At 28.7% G+C, this 24677-nt stretch overlaps 1 protein-coding gene across 5 annotated transcripts in view; it reads left to right on the top strand.

Moving 5' to 3' along the window:
- Positions 1–3226: 3226 nt before the first annotated feature.
- The window catches only part of LOC107453325 (beta-1,4-glucuronyltransferase 1), a 38992-nt gene continuing 17541 nt past the window's right edge, over positions 3227–24677 (top strand). Inside the window, exons 1-2 of one of the 5 annotated variants that reach the window (XM_071177509.1) lie at positions 3227–3586; positions 23568–23883. In XM_071177509.1, the coding sequence (XP_071033610.1) occupies positions 23636–23883 (248 nt within the window). In that variant the 5' untranslated portion in view covers positions 3227–3586; positions 23568–23635. Of the gene's footprint in view, positions 3587–8901; positions 9230–17016; positions 17303–23567; positions 23884–24677 lie in introns of those variants that run through there. The other 4 variants (XM_043042677.2, XM_043042678.2, XM_043042679.2 and 1 more) reach the window with 4 other exon arrangements.

Here is a 24677-nt window from a genome sequence, read left to right on the forward strand (position 1 = left end):
AGTGGTAATTTTTTTCTATTTTGACAAAATGTGTTTGTATTTTTAACTTTATTAAATTCTCTAAAAATTAGTTGGTTATAATTTAATAATAATAGATTTTATATTGCACTCTTTTTCTGAAAGCTTTTCAACTCCTATTCAAAGAAATCTGTAAATTATCTTTTCTCAGCAAACCAACCAATCACGCATTTTCCCCCATCACTAACAGCAATGCTTGTCGACAAATTGTTACAATTCTTGCATTAATGCTAATTTTTTCTATTTCATTTTAACCTTTTATAGTATATTTTTATTTTGAAAAAAGTTTTTTTCAGAACTAACTATATATTAATATCAAATTTTACGGTTTTGTTGGTAAATATTAGTTAGTTGATTCAAAATTCGAATTGTATAGTTATCACAATATCGAAAGTTCGTAAATGTTGCTTGCATTCCAGAGATGATATTTCAAAACTATTCCTCTTTTTACCTAAAAAAGCTGACAATGACTAAGGAATATATAGGAAACATATTAAATGATACATATACATAAAGTATTTTTTTTTTATTCATATGTGTTTAGTCAGGAGAAGGAAACGAAACTTAGTGTTTTAGTTCTGCACTGTACGAGGTTCCAGTTGTTCAAACAAAAACAATTGACTATGCTAAACTAAAAAGCTGTGTGTTTAGATTGGAATTCTTTAAATGTTTTAATTTCAAATAAGAAAAAAAATCAAAAAAGTATAAATTTTAAGGAATTTCATCTATTTTTTTTTTCTTCTATAGAGTATAGAACTAAAAATTAGACGATTTTCATTTCTGACATTTATATTTTTCTACTGAATCTCTTAAAATAAAAATGCTATTTCAAAATACCATTATTTAAAAATTTGACTTGAGATATTGGTTTAAGGAAAATATGATCAGTGAATTTTATAAAAAGCACTGGTAAGATGAAATACAGTATAATGCAGTATACAGTACAGCTTTATATTGAATTGTAATTACAGTGATTCGCAAAAGTGTTGATACACTTATGACTTTCAATGAAATAAGACTATCCATTTATTAAAATGAATGTTTCAGAATGTATATTTAATGATAAAAAATGTGTTCTAATCTTAACAAAACTGAAATATTTCAAATGACAATATGAAATATTTTAAAAACAAAGGAAAAGTTTATTTTTAAGATTGATTCAATCATCAAAAAGTGACAAAAACTTTATCCCACAAAAGTCATCATACACTTTTAAAGAAAAAACTCAGTCTATTAGTAGTCTAATTTTTCGTTAAATTACCATTTAGTGGAGTTTCCTTTAGCATCTACAATAGCTTTTAAAGGTTGAAAATACGTGTAACTAGTTTTTTTTTGTCAGGTGAAATTCGTGCAGAATATTTTTTTAAAATTTTTACAGAAACTTTTACAACACTCAATTGCAAATTTATGAATTTTTCCACAAAATTTATAATTTTAATGTCTGATTTGAAGTCCTACTTTTAAGCATTTTATCATATATTGCACAATTCAATTGAATACAGATTCGGGATTCAATTGAATTGATTAACATATTCGTTACTGATTTACCTCTTATGAAGACAAATAATCAAATTTGGTCTATTTTATTACGACTACAAGTCATTTTTAAGTGATAAAATAAAATATTACGGAGGAAACAAGCAAAAATTAAAATATAATTTTGCTATTATAGGTTTGATACTAAATTGCTAATAAAGAAATGAAAAATTTAATGAAAAATAATTAAATAAAAAAAACAATTGACGATAACTCTAATTCTGAGATCCAAAACATTTAAATGTATGATGACTTTCGTGGGGTAACATTTTTGTTACTATTTGATAAAAAAATTAACGTTTGCTTTGTTTTTAAAATATTCCGTGCAGTTTTGCTAAGAATAGATTATACATCTTATTATCAAATACCCATTGTGAAATATTCATTTTAATTATTGAATTTTTATTTCCTATTTCAATATAAGTTATAAGTGAGTGAGCACTTTTGGGAGCCACTGTAATTATTAAAAATTATTGATATATAATCACCTGAAACGGTTTTCTTTTCCTTAATGAAAATATATTAAACAATACTTATCCAAGGTTTTATTGGTTATTCTGATTTTGTAGGTACACTTTGAGCAAATACTACTTAAAGTAACACATTAAATTCAATAAAAACAATTAAAATTATTCAATAAAAACAATATATTCTGCAAGCTAAACATATTATTTTCTCCACGTCTTAATTTTTTAAAAATTAATGTTGTACCAGAACATTAAAAAATAATAAAAAAATATCTTGTAAAAAAATAAATTTTTTTTCAAGATATGTTTAAAAAAATGACATTTTGAATAAGATATTTTATAATACAGACACTTTTCTTGTACTCATCCTACACTTTATAAGAAAAAAGGAAAAAAACACAAACCTGGAAATTTCAAGATTTTTACCTGGAAAACCTGGAAAAATCAGGGAAATTTGAAATCTGTTTTGAGTGGCCACCCTGATATTTACACTTAAAGATTATTTCAATAAGTAAGATTCTTAAGATAATAAACAGCTTAAGATTTTTTTTCATGCTGAGATACTAGATCTGTAATAGCTCAGATGACATACCATACGCCTCCCAATTGGGAGACCTAGGTTCGGATACCGGCATTAACTGGTCGTACGAATGCTGCTGTCAGCTCACGCCAGGTACCATACTAACATATTTAGTATATAGATTTTCTTGCTTAAATAACAGAGTTTGTTTATTAAAATAACAGTACTTATATGCTTAGAAAACAGGTTTCAGTTTTTAAATAACAGTATTTTTTGTAAAATAAACCGTTTCATTCTGTCACACCAGCTGACAGTTTTTTTCCGTAAATTCAGCATCTTTACCAAATAACATCTAGCAGACACATCTTTGCAAAACAATTTTTCACATATATATTAATTAATTCCGTGCAACACGCTCGGTACAGAGACATTCAAACTATAAGTATTTAAATTTTATGATAATGTTCCCATTCCATTTAATGTAGAATTATCTATATATAAAAGAAAAGATTTTTTGAAATTTTCTCGCTAGTTACAGCCCCTTAATCTTATTTTCTTTATTTGAAACAAAGAGCAATAAATCACCGAATTAATTGACAAATATTAAGCATTGAAAAGCGGGCGAAATAATTCATAAGTCATTGTTTTTTTTCCGCTTGAGTCTTAGCCGGCATATTCGACCTCTAGAATCAAAACAAAAGTATTATTAACGCAACTGATAAACGCGTATCTTAATATCAGGAAATGGAACACATCCGATTTGTGCAACTCTTTGAAGATTTTAAATCACAAATTATAAAGATATTTATTTTTTGAAACGTAATTAAAGTTTGTGTAATATTTTTGAGTGTGTATTTTGATTTTCATTATGCATTTTCACTTTTATGAGCTTTTAATATGAAGATAATAATAATTACCTTTTTTGAACACGGAGTTGTTTAAAATTTCTGATTGGCAAGAACTGAGAGCAATTGTCAAACAAATGAAGCATTGGTACGATAGGATTATGGTCTTATTGTGTGCAAGAGCGACAATAAGAAGATAAGTAAGTTGATTTAATATTAAATTTAAAAAATGCTTACTATTATTTTTATTATTATACTACCTTATTTTACTTATCACTGCCTTATTCTGTACTTTTTCAATCATATTTTGCTTAACGTAATAATAAAAAACATTTAAATCGCTATGATAACACTCGGTAAATTTATTTTAGGGAAATTACTAATGACTCTGATGATTAATTTCATTTTAACATATAGATTTCCAAGACTGTATATAAGAATATTTCAACTTAGTAAATACTAATAAATATCTTATGAGATGAAACTATTTTCTGAACCGGCTATTCATGTTTGATATGAACCATTAACCAAAAAAGGACACATTTAATCTCATTAAGACTTTTAAATTGCTTTATTTTCATTCGATTCTAATTTCAGGAATCTATTTAATAATATAATTTTAGCACTCTCTCTTTCAGTTGGAAAAGATCTGAAATTTAGCTGAAAATAATTGTGAAAAACAATATGGGATGGAAAAAAAGCTTTCCCTCTGCATTAAAAAAAAATCAAATGTGAAAATAGTATATGTACTGATATACTTCTGTAAAAACTACTTCATTTAATTAATTCATAAAAAAAACATCCTTTTTAATCTGATTTTATTTTCCAAAGGGAAACGAAAATCATAGAGTAGAAAAACGCAGTGCTTGCCGTGTCTTTAATGTGATAATATCGATACCTAAGGATTTTGATTTCAATAGCAGCTGAGTTCATTAATCGGATATCTATTTCGCATAAAAAAATCGATAGTATTTTCTCAATTTTTTAATCAGAATAAGCAAGCCAGGCTTGTTAAAATCAATTACATAAATTATTATAAGTTGGTTTTCAATTAAAAATCTTAACTAATGTAAGCGAAACTAATTTAATTTGAAAATTAATATTAATAAGGTTAGAGTTTCACAAATTGAAATAGTTTATCTTAATTTATCGTTTAATTCTGGGCAAAGTAAAAGAAATGATCTGCTGCTGTTTAAATACTGTTCATTTTTTGATAAGGAAATATCTCTTCGTTCATACACCTGATACTTCCATATTCTGACAAATCTCGATCCCCATCACAATAAAAAATTATGAAAGGTAAATTAGTAATTTAAGTGAAAGAGAAACTAAGAATGACACCTGTGGATGAGCTGTATCTTAAAGAAACGGAAGCAAAATAGTTCATCCGAACATTTCTGACCCTCTAATTGAGGGCTATTTATTGAATTTTATCAAATTTTGATCAGTGATCAAATAATGTTAATACCAATATCCGGTGGACATTAGTATGATAAACGAAGACATTTCATTCATGTATAAGTAATTTCATTCTTGGACATCAGATGGCCATGAAATGACTTATTCTACTAATTAATGAGCTAACAGCAAGTGCTGTAATATTTAAGCGAAAGGCAAAAATAATATAATGCCGAAGTATAATTTCAAAAAATCTTATTCAGAATGTCTTTAAAAACTCATAAGTGGTTTTGTTGCTCAGATTTGTTTGTAGACAAAAGAAGTTTGCTCCATCATCCTTGTAAAATGATTCTTAAAATATTTCTCGCTATCGTAAAAATTTAATAAAAATTTATCCCTTATATTAATAATAAAACTTAATATTCTACCATGACATTTAATAAAAAGTTACATTTCAAAAGCAAAATATAGAACACCACTCTTAGATAATTTTTATGTTCTGAAATCTTTCGAACCAAAACTGAGGAAAACGCGGTGAAAACTTTTAAAATTATTTCTTAAAGTGTCTGACTTTCGAAATTGCTTCTTAAAGTAGAATAAAAATATTCGGTAAAATTACATAATGTTTTCAAAAAAGGAATTTTTTTTCGAAAGTAAGAATTTCTTTTAAAAAATAATGTTCTTAAAAATGAGAATCCTCTTAAAATAATATATTATAATAAGAATCCTCTTAAAATAATAAAAAATTAAATAATATATTTAAAAATAAGAATTTCTTTAAAATATAAATAATGTTATTAAAAATGAGTATGCCTTTTAAAAGTAATATTTATTATTTTCAAAAGAAGAATATCCGATAAAAAAATAATGCAAAATAACAATTATGATTATGATAAATATTTTATAACTAAGAATTTACTGAAAAGAAGAGTGTATATGCTCTTCCATTCTTTATGATTTTGATTTATATGTTTCATTGAAGATAAACCTTTGGCATAAAGGCAGTGATAAATAGCTCTGATCTACACTCGTCGACAAAATTAAGAGATGGAAGACACTTTCCCAAATACCTCAAAAAATATTGAACATAAATAAATGAAATTTGGTATGGATATAGCTTATTCCATGATAATAAAGTATGCAAAACATTGGAGATTAAAATATTGATGANAGGGCCTACGAAAGGTATAATCCGGCTCTGGTTTATGCAGAAAAAATAAGTACGAAAAATGCGTGCTGCCAGAAACAGAGAGACAGACACCGACTCTTACTGTTCTGGGTGGGGGGAGGTTGGCGCATCGCAATAGCTCTCCCAAGAGCATCCCAAGCATGTTCAATAGGATTCAGGTCAGGGGATTTGGCTGGCCAATCCATTCGTTGAATATCCTCGCTTTCCAGATACTCATCAGCCATGAGAGTCCTATGTGGTCGCGCATTGTCGTCTATAAAAATGAACTCTGGGCCAACAGCGCCCCTGAAAAGACGTACATAGGGCTCTAGGACCTCCTGTCTGTACCTCTGGGCATTCACGGAACCATTGTCAAACACATGGAGCCGTGTGCGGGTATCTTGCATGATCCCTGCCCAAACCATGAGTCCTCCACCAGCATAATAGTCCCTTTCGATAATGTTGGTGGGATGGTATCGGGTTCCAGGTTCCCTCCATATCAATAACCGTCCAGAAATAGCATCATAGCGTCATAGAAATGTACGTCATAGAAGAATATAGCGTCATAGAAATATGCAAAAATGCTTTCCATCTCTTAATTTTGTCCACCAGTGTAGTTTACCAGCTAAGCAGTAGAAATCATCAGAGGCTTCAAAAAGAGATTTTTCTTTAGGAAAGCCTTTTCTAGGGATTAAACGACTGTACTATGAACTTTAGACCCTTTCAGGAGTCCCTTTTCCGAAAGGCTAATAGAAAAATAATTGAAATGTAATAATAGAAGTGTGATTCTTGGGTTTGAAATACTCAGAATTAGATTTCAAGTAACAATTTTTATCTCCTTAAAACAGATGAAAAAAACTGCCAAACTCAGGAAAACAATATCTTTTTGTTTATTTTTTTATTGCACTTTGTTTTTGACATTTTTCCCTTATTTTCGAAGAAAATTTAATTATTCCTTGTAATCCGTGTTGAGGAGTGTTAAATCGCTATGGGGCGTAGCATTATTAGTAGTAACGATCTGTTTTGGAGCTCTGTACTTTCCAAATGCGCTTGTAGCACTCATGGATTATGGGAGAGGAAATTGGAGATTGAGTTGTTTAGAAGCACTTAGTAGATGGCAAGCAGGACTTTAGGTAAGATGATTTTTTAGAGTAAGTTGTGTCCATCAGCCAGGAGACTGACAGAAATCCACGGCCGCGATGTTTTCGGTGAATATAACTTGAACATTGACATTGGAGTATAATGCGGTCGATACGTTGGACATGTTGACATTATATGGTATATATAATATGGTATATAGTTTCGATTTCCCAATATTTGCATTTGGTGACGTCTTGGTATCTCGAGAAAAAGTTTAGTTGACAAGGGTAGGCACCTCGTGAGGAAAATCTGAAATATATTTGCTGTTTAAAAATTCTGTTTGACAACTTTGCAGAGTGGGAGATTTGATTTTGCGATATATATCCTTAGAAGAAACTTTTGAATACCAGCATGGCTAGGTATCGAAACCAGATCAATCGTAGAAAGTAGTAGTTGAGGCTCTTCAATGACATTGAGATATAAAGTTGCTACCATCTTCATCTTAGTTTTGTAGCTTAGCAAGAGAAGGTTGTAGTTTTGTATAACTAAGTCACTAAAGAGCTCTCATTGCCTATATCCTAGGCAGACTCCAAAAAGTGTAAAAAATTGAGAAAATTTTTTAAAAAATGAGATCGTGTGCTAAGTTTTTATGCCTGTCAGTTTTGGGGGACCAAAAAAAATAGTACTATAAGTAAGAGCCAAACAAAAACAAAATGATGAAGTCCTGTTGCTCTACGTATCAACAGCTTAAAGATTATTTTTAATTTTACCAAGAATAATCTTAAACATTTGACTTGATCACTTTTTCATTATACCGATGACCGAGGATTGGTGAACTATAAAACCTGACAAAAATAAACCATCGGTGTAGAACTTATCTGAGTAATGATGGAGCAAACTTCTTTTGTCAACAAACAAACTAAAAAAAACGTATAGTAAAGGAGCATCTTTATTTCCAAATTCAATATTAAGTTTGTGATACTGGAGAGTTTTATAAGTCTTCTAGTTCACATTTCCAATTACAGCTGCAAACTATTTAAAAGTTCTATAAATTTCTTTAAAAATGTCATAAATTTCTTTTTAGATAATAATCACAAAAATCAAAGTTTATTGCGGCCTCCCTTGCCAAGCTGTATCGCCCGCTCAACACTTTATAGCGTTTAGGTAATTGGTTTGAATCTCACCGTAACCCAAGATGTATCTTTGTGCTGTCCTTCTCTGAATTGTACTATCTGTTCTTCTACTTTACAATGGCTTTTAAGCCGTACGTTTGTATTTGATCTCACAAGCCTACATGCAGGGGGCATAAATAAATAAAATAAACAAAGTTTAGGTAGATTTGTTAGATTATCTTTGAAATGTTGCCAGAACTCATATAATTGCAATCATATTTAGTCTCGATGTAGCACAAGTTAGGGAAAAACATCAGAGCAGAAAATACATTATGCTGATTATGCTGATAATTGAACCTTATACCTTAAACCTTCAAACGGTTTGGTGGAAGGACTTGACCCCAGAACCTTTTGGATTTTGAATCTAGTCTTGGTATTTTAATAATCCAAGTTCTAAATCAAAATAAATATATTATCTCTAAATATACTGTCGAAATTTTAAAGACAGTAATCACTTAAGACATTACAAAAATTAAATAAAATTTCACGAATAAAATCTCTTATACATAAAAAAGCTTGTACAGTCAATTTTAATCTCTCATACTTTATCATAAATTTATATGTGTCTAGCAGGGGTAAGTAATCCATTATTCTGATAAGAAAATACTTAATATTTTATTCTTTTTCACTTATACTAAGGTTTTATTGTGGACAAAATAATGAACTGAAATGCCTTATGGCTCTGCTACGGTCTAGTGAAAAAGACATGTAAGTAGCGTGCGGACATATTGTTCGATCCTCATTAAGGGGAAGTACATAGTATAAAACTTTCAATGAATTGATAAAAAGGCTAAAAGGCAGAATTGATAGGAAGTTTTTCCGGTAGTCGAAATTAAAACTCCTCAGCCATTCTGATGTTGTTGATTTGCTGTTATTCAATGTAAAAAGATATGAGTAAGTTAATATTTTAAACTACATCGTGTTTTCAAAATTACGTTATAACTATTTCTTTTTGTTATTGTAAAAGCACAAAAACAAGAATTTGTGGAAAATTATTATCTATTGAGACACAGCAGAATTAAAGAGTAAGTTTAAAATTTGTAATTGTATTTTTTTGGCACATCATGAAATTTTATGTTGTTAAATTGCATCTAAGCATGAAAGAGGAGTTTGAATAAGATTGTGTGCTCAAAAGGGTTGTTCTGTGAATCATTTTTTTTTTATAAATAACCACGCATATAAACGCAATATTTTTAATGTAAATGCCAATTCACTGAACTTAAATTTTTTTAGTTCATTGATATTTCAAAAAATAAATAAAACTTTATTTTATAGGTTTTAAAGTTAAGAAAAAGAAGCATTATTTTAAATTAATGCCTACTATACCAATATGTTTGCGACTTTCTTTTATTTATTATAGTTATTATTACTATCAACTCATTGAAAAACAGAATTTGTGTATAATGACTTATAATTCAAGTGCCGAAATATAGAACAAAATTAAATCTAAATTTTAACTATGAAAATGTTATTAAATTATTATTATGTTATTAAATTAATACTACGTTTCGTAGTATCGAGGTATATAAACAATGCAATTTTTTTAGAACAATTTTACTTTTTAAAATTAATTTCACCTTAAAATATTGAATTCATTTTTTATTTTTCAAAAATTCGTTACTTTATTTGAGGTCGCAGTATTTTAAACTTCAAACACACTGCTATAATCTTAATTTTTCTGCTTATAACACCAAAGTATAATTACATTTTAAATCCTAGAATGTGTGTGCATTTTACTGTTGTACTGGTATGAAGTATAAAACACTAATATATTACGTACTTTGCTTAAAACAATATTAAACTATTTATTTTCAAGTGTTAGATTAAGTTATGCTAAATGTTATGTATAGATCTGTTTTGTACTTAGAATTTAATTTCTCTTACAATTAATTTTTAAAGGTGATCTTAAGACAGACTTTGCTTCCATTTCCACCATTTTTATCTTCAGAGAATTCCATGATCCTAATATTGTTAGTAAGCAACTAATTAATATTTGTTTAATTTAATTCAATGAATTGTGATCTCTTGGACCTACTCGCAAACATTTAAATTTCATTGTAGTAAATATTTCAAGCTTTCAAATTTCAGAGTGATTCAAAGTTAGTTTTGAAAAACTTGCAACCTAAAAATTTGTTAACCAGGTTCAATAAAACACGTTTCAAGAAATTAAATAAAACAAAATATATTTAAAAATATTTTTTGGGTCTAAATAAAGAAAATGAATTTACACAAATTCCAGCTCTTTTCTTTAAAGGGGACATATAGGATCTTAGAATTATGTAACTAATAAACGTAGCATAATTTCACGTTTTTTTAATGTTTAAACTTAATAAAACATTGATCTAAAAAAAATTAATAAAAGAGGAATAATAATGTTACCATAATATATAATGTAGAGATTAGCGTTTAGCATTTCGACTAATTAAATAAAGCAAGCATTTAGAAACAAAAACTTTATTAAACATTTAACAAAAGAATGAAGAGATAAACAGGTTCACTTTATCAGTGCGAGTTAGAAGAAACAAGCTTAAATGGAAGTTAGTGGCGATGCTGTTGCATTTATAGGTTTTAAAACAATATATAATGCTAAATTACAAAATCTGTAGTATATAATCAGCGATGGCTCAGGAGATAGAGCGTTCGCCTTTCAATGAGGTGAACTGGATTCGAATCAGGGCAATGGCTGGTCGATACGAATGTACTAGTATGAAGTACTAGTAGTATGTCATCCGGCTTGCACCAACCACAGTGCTGACGTGAAATATCCTCAGTAGTAGACGGATCATGGGTTAGATTTCCATTGCCGTCAGGCTAACCGTGGGAGGTTCTCGTGGTCCTCCTCTCCATGTAACGCAAATGCGGGTTAGTTCCATCAAAAAAGTCCTCCACGAAGGCAAATTTTCCAAATACTTCATACAGAAGCTCCTTTGTCTTCTGAATTGGGTTCAAAATTACAAGGTTACGTAGTTGAACATTAGCAGTCGTAAACCCAAAAATTGGGTCGGCTGTTCAAAGACGGTTATAAAATATAAATCTGTAGTATGAAATTTTCTATGACTGATCTAATTGTAGTTTTATAAGAAACTCAACTTTTTATTTTCTAAAAACTGCTATGCAAAATAAAATTTCTCATGATTGTAATTTTCTTTCGAGAGTTTTTATGGAGTATGAAGGAATCAGAAAAATTTAGCTTTTTTAGTAAATACTTATTTGCAAATAAGAAATAAATATTGTTTTAATTAAGAAGAATATCCATTTTATTCAATTTCGTGTATCATTTATTGAAATATCGAAATCGAAATTAATTTATTGTAATATCAAAATTCTGAAATGCTATCCAGCTTCGGGTTCACAGAAACTACCGTGCTGATATAACACATACCGTAATGATTGTTTGATTATATGGCGGGTCCCAGCTGCCATTAATTGGTAAAGGTTTTCTTTATTTTTTTCAAGAGAATGCATCTATTTTTGTTGACTTTGCGTCAGTCACCAAAATAACATGATTTGAAAACAATTTTCTCTTGATTGTTTTTTTATCTGGTTTTAAAATTTTTGTACAAAATGCTGGGAATAATGTTTTCTTGATAATGTATAGCACATCTTTTGTCTATCAGATGCATAGCTTGTTGAAGAATTGAAATTATAGAACGCTTTTTTTTAACTTTTAATGCATAGTGTAAAACACAGTGTCTTGATGTTATTTTGTACTTAACAATTTTTTGATTATGGTGACTTTCGACATCACTATACCTTTCAGAAAAAAACTGAAAGTAAAAGGGGTCGCTATATTACTAGATTGGAAGAAAAAGTGCAATTGTCAGACCTTTCTATAGATTTTTTTTAAATATGTAAAGCATTACTTTGTAGTTGAGTAAGTAATTTAAACTGCATATATATCAGTTTTTGTTTAATTTTATTTTACTAGTCTAAACTAATTAAAACAGATTTTTTGAATGATGATAATTCTTTAAACGTAAATTGAGCAAACATAAAGGTATTTTTCAAAATCTAAAAACAGACATATGTACACTGAGAAGCAAGTGTGGTCAAAACGACCAGAATATACTAATATTTACCGTGTTTCTGGATTTATTGGAACACCAATAAGCTTGGTAATTTTCTCGAAGTGCTTTGGTAAAGTTGGTAAAATTAACAATAAAATATGGTTTTATAATATATAAAAAAGTTTAGCAGTAGTATCATGATAACTTTAATTATGGCAGAAAAATCACTTATTTGGTTAAATTGACTGTTCAATTTTGTATTTTTTACTGAATGTTGGGTAATTAGATCTGTAATTTGGAAAAGCAGAATTACCAATAAACAGTTACCATATAAACGGTTAATTGAATAAATGAATAGCTTAAATACCGTATATTTTGATTTTTATTACCAGAATGAATTTTTTTAACCAGAAGTGTCATTACTGTACGGAACGGTGATTATTGCAGAATTTTCTCTTTCTCCGTATAAAAGATTGAACTACTTTTTGAAACTCATTTCGAAAGTGTATCAGTAAAATTTGCCGTGCAATTAAAGAAGACGGTGCTTCACGATAGATATCGAGAAAAGTGGATTGAACGCTATTTTATTTCCATTGCTAATGCTATGAACGCTAAAACAGAATTTCAAACAACTGATGAAACAAAATTTATTTTTAAAAAATTTCTTTTTGCAATTTGTAAATTATCATACGGAAAAGCTAATTATATAAAATTCTTAACTTTGAATTTTTTGTCGCTTACGTTAATTTTCAAATTGCACAGCAGTATAATTTTTTTAAAAAAAAAGAAAAAAAAGAATACAGAACCTAGCCCTCATCTCATATTGTTATTGGATGACAGCCTTGCATTTTATAGGTTTCGAAGCATATTGTCCAATAGAGTAAATATCCACCATCGGTTCATTACTGAAAATCACAAGAATTAAAATAATATTTCGAATCTTCCCTCCTTGTCTCCACCCATTCGGTAGCTTAGTTCGATCAGGAAGTAAATGGTTTCTTCACTGCCACAACTTGCATAAACATTCCGTTTTCGTCACAAAAAGTCAAACTAAATTACTATTTTTCTGCTTTAAACTTCTCTAGTCTAGCACTTTAACCAGATAAAAATCATGATGCAAATGGTAATGCAGCGGCAGTAGTTTTTTTTTATACTAATAAACTTTTTAGTGCTGTAAGATTTACAACATATGATATAATTTATTGATAGTGATCTATAAGGAAAAAGACTGTTCAGCTGTAAATGCTTCATTGGAAATCTATAAATTTTAATTTTTTATGAACCGCATATTTTTTTATTCAGTTTATAATGTGATTCTGGAAAAGTTTTTCACTTAAGTTAAAATTTTGTTGGAAAAAGATTTTTTAAAAAATTGTGCACATTTATTTTGTTTAACTGATGTAAAAAGGTGCGGAAAAAATAAAAAAAAATTATATACAGGGATGCCAATAGCTTCGGTGCCAGCAAAAATTTTATAAAATGGTAGAAAATTAATGAATAAACTTACAATCACTTAAAGGCTCACCATAAGATTATAAGAATAATTTATATTCTTTAAAATGATGTAAAAAATTTTACACAATTGTCAATATAAAATTAAAATAAAAATAATATTTTTAAAAACCACGTTTTTGTAGTAGAGAATAATAATTAAAAAACAAAAATTTTAAAAACGAAAAGCGTGGGTCGCATGAAATGCATAACAGTAACAGTATGTGTGCTCATGAGAACATGTATGTATATCTGTAATTGTATCTGAATCTGGATGTGTATGCGGAATATGTTTGTGTATATGCATGTGGATGTATGTATATGTGTATGTGATTGTGCATGTGATTGTGCATGTGATTGTGCATGTGTATGAGTAAGAAAATGTGTATATGTACTGTTATATATTTCATGCTTCCCATGTTTTTCGTTTTTAAAATTTTTGTTTCTTAGCTATTATTCTCCACTACAAAAACGTGGTTTTTGAAAATATTATTTTTATTTTTATCTTTTGTACTCACTTCCAAAATCTCAATTTCTTTCACTCACTGTACACAAAACTTTTCAACTGACGTGTGACACTAATTTAAAATAATCGAATTGACAACGAGAGACAATCGCGAAAATATTAATTTTTCCTCAATTTTAATTTTATTTTACTTTGTATATCTTTTTCACTTCATTTTCATGCATTGTCATCCAATTCTGAACTATGTGCCAAATTTGAGGTCTGTAGCTAATCGGAAAGTTAGTTTAAAATCGAGTGCAAAATTCCACCCAAACAGACATACACGAAGGCAAGTTGATATAAACGTGGTAAAAATTAGAGTGCGCTTAAATTAATTCTTGATAAAGAGTAGAATATTGTTTCGTGATAATTTAAGTATGTAATGAAAATTCCTTACTCTAAACTTTCTACAGATCAAAAGATTTTTGCTGTGAGTGTTTCATAGAACATCATATACTTATTAAATTTTTAATGATAAAATAGCATCCAAAAATTCAAACATTCTTCCCTTAGAAATCTGACTGAGATGCAATTTTACTGATAATATGCAACTCAATATGTACAATGTTATAAAATACATATTTCTGCGAATTGTGAAACCAGGCTTTTAAAATGTCGATTTTATCAAAAAACAGATATCTATAGTAAATTATCAGACAGTTTCGTATCTTTTCCGTGCGCTTGTTTAAGTACATGAACTTAACACTCAACAAAAGTTTTCGAATTTTCTATAAATCTTGATGGGTCTTACTAAAAGTTGTAAAGAATTGTCTTTGAATTAGCATATTTAATTTTCAGAAAAATTCAGCAGAATGTTTTTTTCAGTTTTACTAAAATAAATGGTGGAAACAAAAATTTTTCTCACGAGTGATCTTTAAATTAACTCTTTTAAAATAAATGTCTAGACCAAAAGGTGATAATTTAAATCATTACTATTTAAAAAATACCTGATAATTTGATTTCAAAGATAAGTAATTAAAGTTTCTTATTTAAAGGTATATTTTAACCATTTAAAACATAACAGCAATAGTATTACAGTACGTAAAAAAAGGATCCCCTTCAATGACTCTTGATCTTAAGGATCAAGATCTTAACGTACTAGGACTCAATCTTAATGGTCCGAGGGATAATCGATTGAAAAAGTCACATTTTTAAAATTCGATTTCCTAGGAACTATTCGACCAATTTTGCTCAAATTTTGCAGTTTGTTATGCGAAATTTACCTTTAAAACGATATTAAAAAATTGTACACCTTGCAATACAATTTTCTTTCTATTAAATAAAATAATAGAAAATAATTAAAATTTACTGAAATTTATATTTTGAATGGAATTGTCTTAGGATAAAGGAATTATAAAATTATGTGCAAATATTTTTAAATTCACTTGAAAAGCTCTCGCAATATTGTGAAATACGCAAAAAGTGAAGTTCACAGTATGTGAAGTTCACATTTCAAACATTGGACTGCTTTCCAGACCTAACAATTGGGTCAAAGTTTCCCGGATTTCGGCTGCACCCTATAGTTTGAGGGTCAGAAATCTTAATCCGCCGAAAAGAATATATTTACTCAAAGAATAAAGTATGATTTTGCGTCTGATTTCGTAATTTAAAATATCGTCTGCACTATCTAATTAGCTCAATTGTGGTCACCCCTTTGAGCACTTAAGATTGAGTTCTAGAACATGATAATACGATCATTAGATCAAAAGTTATTAATAGTGTCCCATTTTTTTTTTTGTTTCGCGCACTATACAATGTCATAAAATAAATATTTCGAGCAATGATTTTAAAACTAAGCATTTAATACGTCATAAAATAGATATCTACAGTAAATTATCAGACTATTTCGTATTATTTCTGTATGTTTGTCTAATTATATGAAGTTAACAAAAAATAAATACTTGAATTGAAAATAAATCTTGATTTTTTTTGCTAAAATGGGTACAAAATTATCTCTGAATTAAAATATTCAATTTCACAAAATACAGCGGAGTGTTTCTTTTACAGTTTCATACAAAATAACTGATGGTAACGATGATTTTTTTCACAAATTTGATTAAAACTAAATCAATTAAGATAAATATATGGTTTAAAAGATATTAATTCTAAAGCATTACAGTTTTAAAAAATATGATACTTAAATTTCGGATTTCGTTCATTAAATTTATTCATCAAAATATATATTTTAACTATACATAGAGCGACGGCACATCATGGTCTTGATGGAATTACATAATAAGAAATAATGTATATTTAGTACCAATATAAATTAATATACTATATACTAATATATTAAAGATAAATCTAATACAAAATATTAAGTTATAAAAGAAATATGACACATTAATAATCTCATGTTTTTTTTTAAATCAAACTATTTTGTTACATGCTTGTGGTGTATTTCTTGTAAAATAATTCCGCAAATTACTATTCTTGTTGCATGGCATATATATTATACACATAAACTCGAAAGTGTGCACGGCATGCGTGAAAAACAGCACTTTATTTTGAACATGAGAACTGCTCCTTATTTAAGCAAAAAAGGCATCAAAAATATCTATTTGCTCTACCACGCAAAAGAACAAATCTAATTTCCCTCTATTTTTTTCGAGGATTGATGGGGTGTGACTTCAAATAAACTAATAGAAATAAATAAAATTATTTTCACTTTAGTAGAAATCAAGTTTCCGTGACAATATGAGGAGCGTGTTACGTTTAGGATCCCGTAACGTGCAAAGAGTGGGTAATAATGCCGAAAGTGGCACGATTTATTTTAGCTTTACTTTAGAAAATATCCGGTCTTCCTATCAGGAATATTCATCCAGATAACAGCACGACTAACAGCTGATGTAACAAAGATGCGAAACTGTTGGCGACATTCACGAATATCATGTTATTTGCCTTTTTTGTAGAATTCTCGATTTTCGCGTTGTTTTAATATCTAGTTACGCCATTTCAGTCATCTCTAACACCCTTTGACAGGTAAATTTTGTTCATTGTAAAATATTTCTACTTAGTTTTAGGAGATAATTACATCTTAATTTACTTTTTTTAATAGTAACGCCATCATAGTCATTTCTAACACCCTTTGACAGGTAAATTTTGTTCATTGTAAAATAGTTTTACATAGTTTTAGGAGATAATTAAATCTTTATTTTTTAAATAGTAACGCTATTAGAGTCGTTTATAACCAAATTTAATAGTAAATTTAATTTGAAAAATATTTTCGTAGTATTGAGAAGTAATTAAACCATAATTTAATTTTTTTAATGGTAACCCCATTTTAGTTCTTTATAACCTTATTAAATAGGTTAATTTGTGCCATTTTGAAATATTTTTCTCGGTATTGAAATTTGTGAAATCTTATTACTTTTTAATAGTAACACTTTAATTCTAATATGTTTTAACACGTAACAATTTCTAATATGTTAACCTTTTCTAATATGTTTTAACACGTAAATAAAATTTTAAATATTTCTAGTTAGTATTAAGAACTAGTAAAATCTTAATTTACTTTTTTATAGTAACACCATAATAGTCATTGCAAACATCTTTTAGCAAATAACTTGGTTAAAGTTAAAATATTATCAGTTATAAGAGCTTAATATTTCCTTTTTTTTTAACACTAGAACGACTGGAATACTTATATTGCCCAAAAGCAGTCAAAATGACTACATTATGAAAGAATAACTAACGTATAAAGAAATTCGTTTTAAATTAATTTTTAATATTTTTGATATTATTTTCAGTTATATAACAAGTTATTAGTAAATATCAACAATAAAAATAATTATAAAAGTCACAAAATTCTAAGAAATTGTGTTATTATATGCCTTACTGTTTTTCTAATTGAAATTAAAAAGCAGTCAAATTGACTTCCTTGGGCAATCTAGAGTTAATGTTATTGCATTACTTTTTCACGCCGTTTAACTGGTAAATTTGTAAAATTTATAGTGGTTTTACTTAGCATAAACAGATAAATAAATCTTATTAAACATTAACGCCATAATAGTAATTTCTAACACAAGTTATCAGGTAAATTTGTTGATTTAAAACTATTTTTATTTAGCATTAAAGGGTCACAGTACCCAAAAAATGACAAACATCGATATTTTTCTTATTGTTTATAATAAAACGTCAAACTATTTCAAATGCACTGAAAAAAATCATCTCTTTATCTACATTTTTAAACAGTTATGAATGATTTTAGATTGCCCACAAAACAGAAACTTGATCAGTAGACAGATTTTAAGGTGATTTTTTTCATAGATGATAATTTTGTGTTTTAATCTTAATTAAATCCCCAAGGAATTTTTTCTATTTAATATAAAGTTTTGAAGTAAACATTTTTAACTTACGTATGGCACACTTATTTAAACTGTGCATAGAATAAGCATTTTATGAGGTATTACAATTTTTATAGCATGTCATATATACCTAACAGCAATTTGTAACTTTTTTTTCTAGTTTTTCACAAAATAATCTATTAAAAATGTTCTAATTGATGCATCAACAAATGAATGCACAAAATTGTTAAGTTGAATATTGCAAGCACAAAGAAAAAAAAATTTGAAAATGTTTTAAAATAAAATAGCCTTAAGGATTCTAAAATGTTGAATTTTTTCAATATGTTTTAAAAGATTAAACAGTAAACTATTTTTTGAAGATAAATTATTGATTATAAGTTAAATGAGTATGTAAAGCATCCACAAAATAAATTATTATGCTTTTTTTTAAAAGAAAAATGTTGAAGGTTACTGTGACCCCTTGGGCTGGTGAAATCTTTTTTCCCCGTTTTTTAACTAATTTTTCACAATATAAGAATTTATGCAAGAAATTCCAGTTTTTATTCTTTGTCATTCATGCTATTACTTCGCTTTTTTTTATGGAATTAGTGCTTTAACCTTGTTCTTAGAAATTGCTTGATGCGAATGAATCATTCCACAAACGAATATTATCATTCTACCCTACCATAATTCGAGATTTAAATTACGAAAAATATGATTTAAACTGTAAAATGTGTAACTTGGAAAAAAGTAATCTCATAAATTCGATAATATTCATTTAAAAAGAAGTTAAATAATTCAATTTAATTTTTTTAGTTATTTTTAGTTATTGCATAAAAAGGATTGTCTTTAATTCTTAGCATTTTTGAATATTGCAGGATATTTTTAGTTTCTTTACATTTTGTCACTAAAAATGTCCTCTTGAATCAAATAATAAGCTACTTATTCGCCATAAAACTATCCAAAATGTTTTATCATCCTTAGAATTTCTCATTATAGTTAAAAACTCAGACCAAAGAGATCAAATAGAACTACACTTTCACATAGACAAACTCCTTGTTAGCACATAGAGCAGAATAAATATTAAAACATTTTTAAGCTATAAAATTGAACCAAATGTTTTCCAGTATCCTGGATTCTGGGTCTCAGGAGGCTTTGCATGTTATAGAAATGTGGTGAAGAAAAACTAATTTGCCAAAATTTTAAAAATATGGAATAAAAATAATCGATAGCTCATCAATCAATCGATAGCTCATAAATTTACATTACAAAAGAATATTCTTCATTCAATGTACCTGTATGTTAGCGCTTAAGTGTTGAAATCAGTTATTCTACAGATTATGCTGTTGATATACAGATTATCTAGGGTGACACAGTGAAGTGACGAAATTTATGCTTAAAGAAATATTCTTTTTTGTATATGTGTTACCGCTAAAGTTTAAAAACCTGTTATTCTACCGATTATCTAGGTAATGTACAAATTAACTAGGCTGCCACATTAAGGTGCCGAAATTTATATTTCAAAGAAATATTCTTCTTTGTATATGTGTTACCGCTAAAGTTTAAAAACCAGTTATTCTACAGATTATCTAGGTAATGCACAAACCTATGTATCTAGTAATGTAGTAGTAACGCATTAAATGTGTACTACTGGTAATGTAAGAATGTAACGCATTAAAATGCCGAAATTTGTATTTCAGAGAAATATTCTTCTTTGTATATATGCTACCCCTAAAGTTTGAAAACCTGTTAGCCTACAGATTATCTAGGTAATGTACAAATGAACTAGGGTGACGCATTAAAGTGTCGAAAATTATTTTAATTTTTCAAGTTACCTAGATAATACTGAAGAAAAAAAATTTTTTTTTTAGTATTTATACAAATGCTTAATCTTGCCTATGTCGGGTGAGGGGATTTCAAATATGAAACTAGTTTTTCTCCTAAAGCTACGGATTCCATTAAAATGAAATTTTTTATAGAAATATACAAGTTTAAAAATATTATTTATAACAGGGTGAGGCAGCGTAAATGTTGATATAAACTATTAGCGGAGTTAGGGCACAATACGAGGATTAAAACCATTACGAGGATTATGAGCATAGTAATCCATCTACTCCAAACTTTTGCCGAAACATTTATGCGATCCTCTGTTATGCAAAATGTTTTTAAACTAACGCATTTCGATAATAATAGACTGAAAGTGTCATTTTAAAAAAAAATAGCAGCTTGGAGAGAGAGAGAGAGATGACAGATTTGAAATCGGTGACGTGAAAATATCCGAAATTCGTTGAAAAATTGTAACAGAAACAAAAACAAAATAAAAAGTAATAATAAAAATAAAAATAATGTTCCCCAGTATAATCTGCTTTCGTTAAAGTAAAACTCTTTGTTGGAACACCAGAAGCGTTTTATATGCTAAAATTTACATATTGATATTTATTTTTCACTATCGAAAAATCAAGTTACTTCAATCAAATAATCTATATATTAATTGAGAGATCCAATCACTTATATATCGCCATAATACAAAGAAACAGATGGTTCAAAATCCTATTACAACTAAGGTAATTAAAATATTTACTTCCTATACCATAAGTTAATAAATATGATAGAACATTCACCACATTAGTTGATAGAACTAATTGTTTTAAAAAAATATAACAAATGGAGAGAAACAAGCTTTTGAACTTTAACGATAACCCATTAATGCCCAGATTACTTCTTTTGAATTCTAAAAAACACTAGACTCCGCACTTTAACATAAAAGTTAATTTTAAGTTTAACTGGGGGGGGGGCAGGATAGCCTGGTTGGCGGGGCGCTGGGGTCATGTTCAAAGAGGTCGTGAGTTCAATCTCCACCGGCCGAAGACTCCCCGCTGTAGTAAATGGTGCATATTTAATCTGTCGGGTCACAGAATCCTCCATATTCCCATAACAAATCAATGGCTCTGGGGGTACTGAATATGAATTTGATCGTTCTCTGGTGCAGATCAAAATTATGATTTGTGAATGAATAAATGGATGCATGAATGGGTCCACCCTATAAACATGCTGTGACGTGTGTGTGAATAGATGGCACCACTGAAAAACAAGAAACACACTCTCTGCTTTCGCTTCGCTTGGTGTCATCAAGCAGGCTTGCTGCTATATGGCAAGTGGCATTAGAAAGGACAACTACAAAATTAGGTAATATGCATATTAACGGCTTTCAAGCTTTAGCAATTATCTATGCAAAATACTTTTCGTTAACTATGTAAGGTAATACTTAAAATACTCTGTAAAATTGTCGTAATGTCCAAATTTTTTTTATATCGATCTCATTTCTATCAAAACATCCATTCTTTATTTATTTTTAAAATGTCAAGACACGCTGTCTTATAAATTCCTTCAAACTTTTCACTGACTCCTTAATAACTTCTTAACAAATCAAGAAAATTAAGCGTAGAACACATGACGTCCCCGCCTTCTATTCATTCTCATCATTAGAAGCGGCTTTTATTCAGCCGATCATCCACACCCTAGAATTAATTCGGGGTTGCTTAAATCAGCATTTCAGAATGGGTGGAGGGCCATGAGTAAATATCTATCATCATATCATTGCATCATGTTTTGTTTTTAGACATTACTAAAGGTCAAATGTGATAAACACAGTCTCTGTCGGAATTTTACGCGCGTTGTTTTGGCATTAGCTTCAGGAAAAGCAGGTAAGCGATTTTTGTGTAAAATATTAATGTTTTTAAATTCGCAACTGCTGACATGTCTTCTTATTTCATCTTAAATATATAGGATGTTTTGTAATAACCACCCTTATCACACATGTTTTTGAATACTTGTCAAAAACACAATCTAAAAGGTACCCACGATCCGTATAGTTCAAGTAATATTCAAGTAAAGAAAATAGAAAGGCGAGACTAAAAACATAGAATTTGATACCTATAATTGGATCTAGATTACACAAAACTCTGAACTAGTATATGCATAGAGATCAGATTCAGTAATCCCTAGTGTGTACACATTTTCGGATACATTTGTATAGATATTTTAATCATTATATATACAGAGTGGTCTTCATGGAACACCCTGTATTTTCATTATGCCTAGTAGTAATATCAGTTAAAATTTGCTCATAAAAATGTTTTTTTTATATATAATCTGTTGGCTAGAAAACTGTTGGCAAAATATTTTAAATGAAACTATGCATGAATTTATAAATTTATTAAATATTGGTTTATCATCTATAAATTCTTAAAAATAAATTTGATTAAAATTAAAATACTGTTCATTATTTTAAGACGCTGCAAGTTTCCAGAGACATGGCAGTCTGATGTTTGAATTTATGATAACTGATTTGTATTTTTTTTCACAATTTTTAAATTCATTCTAAAGCTTGAATTTTAATCCTTAACGCACTGTGATCAGATAGGAAGCCCTACCGTAATTGTTCTGTCTGAGCTTAAAAATTGTTTACAAACATATATGTAATTTATGCAAAACTCTGCATTATCAGAAATAATCAGAAATTATTTCGTTGTTTATAACACTTTAAAGTTTAAAAAGAAAATTAGTGAAATTAGTATTTAACTTTGGCTTTTCTATTAAACATAGTTTTCTTGATGTTTTGATATGATATTAGATTTGTTAAAAAAATCTAACATACCAATGTTATGGTCAATGATTTGATTTCTGAAAATACATCTTTGGTTCTGATTAAAATAAGGGCAATTCTAACTATATTTGTAGGCTTATGAATAGACATGTCAGTAATACCAATTAAAAGCGATATTTCATTGCTTCATTATTTATATTTAAATCCAATTTCAGTAAACCATAATCCCCAAAATATAGATGAGGTATGATTATTTCTTATAATTAATGTGTAATAATTAATTAAGAATATTTTATTTTCCGGAAATAAAAAAGCAGGACAGCATTTTTCTCGATTTTGTTCTTATGAAAAAGTATGAAACTCTCATTATTAAAAAAATTGCTTCTGTTATTAATCGAATTTATTTGAATTTATTTAATGCTTTTTTTTCCTTTTTACGTTTTTTTAAAAATATTTCTTACTTTTCAGGAAAAAAAGTATCTTGCATTTGTCTGAATCTGGAGTTTAATGTCTCTAAAGAACACCTCTGCTCTTTGATGCGAAGAAAGAAAATTTTACTTGCATTTGTGGCTATCCTGATATGTCTAACCTTATTTTTCAACAGCTTAATTCGTGAAGTAACTTTCTATTTTCCAATTTTATCTGTGCAACAAAATGTCTGTGATGTATCAAGTTTGCATTTGAGGATAAGCAATCATCATTTGACTACCATTGCGCCAAACAAATGTTGGCATGGAGATGCGGTCTATGGAAACTTTTGTGTTATTTCACCATATTCTCAAAGGTAATAATTAGCTCTTGTCCTATAGTCATTGCATATCATATTTATCTGTTACATACAGGGTGTAAAAAAATAAACGAAACACCTTGAATAACTTTTACTGAACTGATCTACTATTCGGATTTTCATGTAATTAAACTAAATATGCTAATTAATTTGTCAGAGCCGTGAAGATTCAGGGGATAGAGCGTTCGCCTTCCAATGAAGTGAACCGGGCTCGAATCCCAATCATGGCTGGCCGATTCGAATTCCTCTCCTAGCTCGCACCGACCACAGTGCTGACGTAAAATATCCTCAGTGGTAGACAGATCATGGGTTAGAATCCCCTTGCCTTTAGGCTAACCGTTGGAGATTTTTGCGGTTTTCCTCTCCGTGTAATGCAAATGCGGGTTAGTTCCATCAAAAAATCCTCCATGAATACAAATTTCTCTCAATACTTGATCCAGGAGTTCCCTTGTCTTCTCGATTGGGTTCAATTCAGAAGATAAGGGAACGGTGGCAACTGAGTTGAACAGTGGTAGTCATAAACCCAAAATTGGGTCAGCTGTTCAACGACTGTTATAAAATATAAAATTAATTAGCCCCAAATGTGCTAATTAATTAGCGCAGATATTTTATGTTGGGAAATCAAATACAAAAACTTACTTTCTCTGAATAAACATCCCCTTTTTTCCGACGAATTTGGGTTTTTGAACCACAAAGTATACGGGGTAGCAGCAATCTGGGAAATATGGTCCTAATAGTTTGGTCAGCAGAGCTTGACTAAATTATGACTTTTTAAAAATAAGAGTTCTCGG

Source organism: Parasteatoda tepidariorum, chromosome 2 (genome assembly GCF_043381705.1).
Source record: "Parasteatoda tepidariorum isolate YZ-2023 chromosome 2, CAS_Ptep_4.0, whole genome shotgun sequence".
NCBI classification, from domain to species: Eukaryota; Metazoa; Arthropoda; class Arachnida; order Araneae; family Theridiidae; genus Parasteatoda; species Parasteatoda tepidariorum.